This window comes from Theropithecus gelada, chromosome 12, assembly GCF_003255815.1.
Source record: "Theropithecus gelada isolate Dixy chromosome 12, Tgel_1.0, whole genome shotgun sequence".
Taxonomy (NCBI): domain Eukaryota; kingdom Metazoa; phylum Chordata; class Mammalia; order Primates; family Cercopithecidae; genus Theropithecus; species Theropithecus gelada.
The window spans coordinates 113,921,022-113,927,021 of NC_037680.1; the positions used below are offsets into that span (position 1 = coordinate 113,921,022).

At 44.5% G+C, this 6,000-nt stretch overlaps 1 protein-coding gene across 12 annotated transcripts in view; it reads right to left on the bottom strand.

The window, feature by feature from the left end:
* The window catches only part of COL6A3 (collagen type VI alpha 3 chain), a 91,881-nt gene that overhangs the window by 67,991 nt on the left and 17,890 nt on the right, over nucleotides 1-6,000 (bottom strand). For 6 of the 12 annotated variants that reach the window (XM_025403934.1, XM_025403931.1, XM_025403932.1 and 3 more), the window contains exons 2-3: nucleotides 5,287-5,407; nucleotides 3,141-3,758 (exon numbers count right to left, since the gene is read on the bottom strand). In XM_025403934.1, coding sequence (XP_025259719.1) covers nucleotides 3,141-3,758; nucleotides 5,287-5,377 — 709 coding nt within the window. In that variant the 5' untranslated portion in view covers nucleotides 5,378-5,407. The remainder of the gene's footprint in view (nucleotides 1-3,140; nucleotides 3,759-5,286; nucleotides 5,408-6,000) is intronic. The other 6 variants (XM_025403939.1, XM_025403937.1, XM_025403935.1 and 3 more) reach the window with 1 other exon arrangement.

Consider the following 6,000-nt stretch of genomic DNA (forward strand, 5'->3'; position numbering starts at 1 on the left):
AGTCAAACTCGGCTCTTTTTGTGAGTATGACAAAACGTCAATAAAAGATGTTCCATTTCTCTACTGGTCCCTTTCACTATTTGTTTGTTTGTTTGTTTATTTTAGACAGAGTTTCACTCTTGTCACCCAGGCTGGAGTGCAGTGTTATGATCTTGGCTCACTGCAACCTCCGCCTCCTGGATTCAAGCAATTCTCCTGCCTCAGCCTCCCGAGTAGCTGAGATTACAGGTGCCCACCACCACACCTGGCTATTTTTTGTATTTTCAGTAGAGACGGGGTTTCACCATGTTGGCCAGGCTGGTCTCAAACTCTTGACCTCAGATGATCCACCTGCCTCAGCCTCCCAAAGTGCTGGGATTATAGGCATGAGCCCCTTTCACTGTTTTTTGATAGGTCTTTGTTATTATCCTTATACTCTAAAATGTGATGGATCAGGGAATTAATGATATTGATACTATGGTAACAAACAGTGCAGTTCATTGTAGATACCCTCTTGTCATTTCCTGGTAACCTGAGTGGTTTGGGGTGCTCTTGGGGACACCCACCTTTTCCTGTCATTTGGCAGGACTGATGCCTGTGTGGTAATGCCGGGGGGAGGCCTGTCATTTGGAAGCAGGGAACACTTTTCAGTGTTTGAACTGCCTCTCACTCCTTCCTATTGAGAAGTAGACCCGCTGGGTAAGGGCATCAGCACTGCCAGCCCCGTTAAAGCTGAAATCAGGGGTAACCACTGGGAAAACCATTTTATGAACAAACTGCTGCAACACCCTGGGGCTGGCTAGTTCTGAAACCCTCTTCTTCACCAAGCTCTGCCTTCCCAAGACAGCTGGTTCCTTTCTGCTGACGTCGGGTCATCTCTCTTCAGCTCCTGCTGTCTGAATCCTTGTTATGAAAAACTGACCTCTGGTACTGCTTCTCTACAACTGCTCCATTATCCTGATTGCAATCTTGCAGCTCTTCTGCTGTCCCTCCCATGTGGTCCTATAGAGTGATGTGTGCCTCCAAGCCTCAACTCTCTCTTTCCTGCCCCACCATCCCTGTGTATTCACAAGAGACTGACTCTCCATCAGTCACCTGACCTCCTACCTCCTGTCTCAATGGCTGTCTCGGTGGTAACCATTTTTAAAAGTGTAGGAGAAAAGTCTGTTCATAAATCTTGCTTCCTATGATCAGTTCCCCTATGCCATGTGGTTTCCCACTCATTCTTTTTTGATTCAAAGAATTATTCACTTCCTCATGCCTACTAAATACACAGAAGAGGCTCTAACCTTCCTACGTGATTTAATTACATCATGTTCAGCCTGCATCCACACTGCAGGCTCTGTGGTCATCTCCAGACTTTGAGGACTGTATGGACAATGCTTGTGAGCACCAGCCTCTCTGGTTTCTGCAGTAGCTGGCTGTCTACAGTTCCTACACATCCGAGGACTACACTGAGCACCACTGGAAACTCCTCCAGCCCTGAGATTGGCCCTTGGAGGTCTCCCTATCTACACACCAGCAGTGTCTCTGACTTGCATACTCAGCTGTCTCCAGGGCTCTCCTTCCAAGCCCTGGCCTCTCATCCTCTGGCTCTTCAGAGGTCTCCTGGCCCATTCTAGTTCTCATTAGCTCCCCACACTGCCAGGACACCATGGCAGGCTATTTTAGGAATTTACTAGCCACCACTCTGGATTTCCTTATTGAGAAAATTTTCTTCTGTCCTCTCTATTGTTCCCTTTTTGCAAGTCCCAGTTCTGGGAACCCTTTTGATCCTGGGAGTGCCTGAGACATCTGCAGAAAGGCAGGGATCCACACTAATGGAGACGCCCACTGACTCATAATCTCTGATAGCAACTGGACACCACTGCAAATCAGCAGTTGCTTCCTGAATGTTTTGTGACCCCTCTTCACATCCCTATAGCAGCTAATCAAAAATAACTTCAATCCCTCCAAGACCCCAAGCCCCACTGCTCCCCTCCTTTATTGAGATGATGGATGTCAACTCAGCTTGAACTCTCTCTCAATGTGCCTCTTTTCCTCCTGAATATCTTGGAAATACAGCCCCTTTTCTCATCCCTTCCCTCCATCTCAGAGAACATGTGTGTCTCCTTTCTGGAGCCCAACTCTCCCCTTGGATTCCTCTCTCATTTCCTGCTCATCCCACCCAGAATTCTCTGCTACCAGCTATCAAATGGCTGCATGGACTGATTTTCTAACAAAGGGGAGGGCCCTCTGCTTTGTCCATCACTAGTGAGTAAACTCTAAGCACTCATCACAGTTGCTGTGATATGGTACAGTTTGAAATTTTACTTGTCAAATTCCTTCCCACTGGCCATTTAGGCACTTAGCCCTGGAAGGAGAGCTAATGGACTTAACTGGTTAAATAACTTGTCGGCCAATTGTCTCTGTACATGCAACAGCACATGACACATCAATGCAATGTCCACGTGCTCTCAATACTTCCAGAGTGGCTCTCATCAATGCCATTAGAATTAGAAGGGTCGCTGTGGGCACAGCCATGATTACCACATGGAGGACAAGTAAGACGACCAGACCCACAGCCCAAATGCACAGCCTCCAGCTCTGGCTGTCACTAATCATCCAGGACTCAATTCCTTCCAAATTGATCTAGACTGGATCATAGCTGAGGTTTCTTGCAATTCCGATTCTACCAACACTTTTAAGTTAACTCCATGGAGTAGAAGAGAGGAGCCCTCTGCTAGTCCACTGGACACAAAAACAGATGCCCTCGCTCCCCTCTCAGTTCATGCACTGTCCAGCAGGGAACTTTCCTTAAATGAAACAGATCCCAACACCAGATACAGGGGTTTGATCAGATGCACATCTCACCACTCTGAGGCTTTCTTTTCTAAGGAAGGCAGAGTGCTTTGTGGGATCATGATATTAGAATGTGGGCTTTTTTAGAGTGAAATATCAGTTGTTTAAAAAAAGACTCTTCTTGTACGTAGGTGAATGCCCTACTTGGGGAGAAGACCACGGAAGAATATTCCAAATTAAACCTTTGTTTTTAAACCTGTGAACATTCATCTCTTCCCTGGCCCGCGCGCCATCCAAGCTGTTGCTTTAAGGCCAGCAGTTGCCAAGCTCATCTCCCAAGAACAGCAGGGCACGGCGTAGCTTGGTGGCATTGCCATTACCTGTGATGTCTTTAAGGGTTTCCGTGTCCCCAGCCCTTTCTGGACTCACAGATGAATGCACATAGGACACTAAGTTTCCTACTATGTCATGAAGTGAGGTAAAATTCTCTAGGTTGAACACATGCATATTGACTGGTTCACTTGCTATTTCTTTTAATGCTCCTTCATCTGCATCCTCAACTCCAATTGCAAACACGTTAACATCAGCAGACTTAAGTTCCGCTGAGGGCAGAGCAAGGCCGTGCTTCGAGTGTCCATCAGTTAACACTACGATAACCTGAGGGACTCCGTCACCGGCCCGGCTTCCAGCAGCCTTGGTGAGGTGGCTTTGCATTACGTATTCTAATCCTTTTCCAGTCTGATTGGTTCCCCCAATATAAGACATGTTGGAAATATGAGAAAGGACTTCTTGTTTAGTACGATACGTATTTAACAGGAACTCGGTATGTGGGTTTCCGTTGAACTGGACCAGAGCAAAATGGAAATCATTTTCTCCCACAGCTAAGGATTTTACAACATCATATAGAAACTCTCGAACAAGTTGGAAATGTTCCTCTCCAATGGTCCAAGAGGAATCCACTAGAAATATTATATCAGCAGCGGCACCATTTTTGACATCTTTAAAAAAAGACATTGGTTTAGATTTTTCTACTATGTAAGCAATTACTTCCTATCAGTGCAAAGCCTTCCTAAACAAATTTGGTTTACACTATATTTTAACTAAACACTTCACACCTCACTGGTAATACAGGAAGGTAGACTCACTTACCTGGGAACCAGGGACCTGGGCCCATGCACTCAATAGCTGCTGGTGCCCAGTCACTAGCCCAAGTTCCATACTCAGAGAGCACCATGAATGGGCCAGTGGCATGCTCCAGATTGAGGAAACAATTTCCTGGGCTGTCTTTAACTCAAACATGATTCCCTGTGGCAGTTTGAGCCCCAAGACCCACCTGATTAAACCAGAAGGAAGCCTTATCACAGACAACCAACCATCATTTTATAAATTCATTCTTTAGTTTGGAATATGAAACTGGGCCTTGACAAAAAGAAAAAGTAAAAATTGCTATTTTCCATTCACTAACCCCCAATGCTTTGGGTAATTTGCATGAAAAATAAATATAATAAATACATGTTCTTTAAGAGAGGAGGACCTGTGTAAATGTAGAGAAGGGAAAAGACTTATTTTTTCCAGATTTTTGAGCATGAACAAAAGGTATTCTAATTAGTTACTGCATATTTTTCAGAGCCAGAAAAGTCTTCATAGATGTCAAACATTATCTATCTCGTTTCCAGATGAACCCAGTTCTCCCTCAAGGGTAGGAGCTCCGGGTATCAGGCTGTCAGTGGCCCGCCCCAGGAGGTGCCCTTCTGCAGCTGTGAGCCAGGCTTGCTTCTGGACTCTGCTACTTACCTCGGCCTGACCTGATGCCCCAACCCACGTTCTTCTTCCATTGAAGTGACACTAGACTTCCCCCCATCTAAGAGCAACCTGGCCTGCAGGAGGAATCCCTCAGAGGCCCAGCTCTCTGGGTCAGGGAGAGGGAGACCCACCTCAGTCCTTTCCAGCTTGCAATGCATGAAGCATTTCCCACTTTTCTAAAACCCTGAAATCAAATTCCTAATGGAGTTAATTAGAATCCGTGTTTTTAATTCGTTTCGGGAAACAGAAATCTTAAAGATCCAACGATCCTAGATGAAAATGCCTTTCTGCATGTGGAGTTAGAGAGAGAGGGTGATCTTTGTTTTTTTCAGGGAAAATAGTTTTTACTTTCAATCATTGACTTCTGCCTACTTTATGTGCTCAGAGACCAGCCAATGCCAGAAATGTGGAAAGTCCCTTCAGGTGGTAAAACATTTGAGATACAAACTTTCCGTTCACATCCAATGTAAAAACAAATCATTTTCAAGCCAATTCCAAAATACCAAACCCAAATTTTAATAAAAATAGGTCATCTCTCACTGGATAAAGAGTATCTGAAAAGTATCTGTAAACCCTATAACTATCCTATCTGACTCTCCTATAATAAATGGCTTAGCTGCCTTAAAAACATATTTAAGCTCCATGTCAGTGCATGATGCCTAAGATCTAAAATCAAAGAACGCTATTTCTTTTTACAAAATCAGGGACGTTTCTGGCTCTTACCTGCTTGCTGCTGCTGGGCATGAGTTGTGGGAAAGCCTGAGAGAAAGAGGCAAAAGACGGCCACTAAGGGCAAGTGCCGATGTTTCCTCATTTTGAATTTGTCTAAGCACCAGATATGAACCTAAAAGAGAAAATAGGGCAAAGGGAATGATCAGTTTTTGAATCTCATTATGCAAAACCCATCAAAATGCCATGCTTTCCATGTCTTTTTTTAGACTTCCAAGAGGACTTTGTATCTGATTCATTCTTTGAACCAGCAGCAAAAGGATGGACGATAAATAGATAGATGATCGATAGATAGATAGATAGATAGATAGATAGATAGATAGATAGACAAAAATAGATATAGATACATACACGTGCACATATATGCATATATAGAAGGAAAGAAGGAAGGAAGGAAGGAAGGAAGGAAGGAAGGAAGGAAGGAAGGAAGGAAGGAAGGAGGGAGGGAGGGAGGGAGGGAGGGAGGGAGGGAGGGAAGGAAGGAAAAGGAAAAGGAAAAGGAAGGGAAGGGAGAAGAGAAGAAAGTTAAGGGAAGGGAAGGAAAGAAGAAGTGAAAGAAAAGGGAAAAGAGAGGGAGGGAGGGAAGGAAGGAAGAAGGAAGAAAGAAGGAAGGAAGGAAAGAAGGAAAAGAGAAAGAAACAGAACCAGAAGAAGAGGATAGAAGGAGAAAGAAAGAAAAAGAAAGAAAGAAAGAGAGAGAGAGAGAGA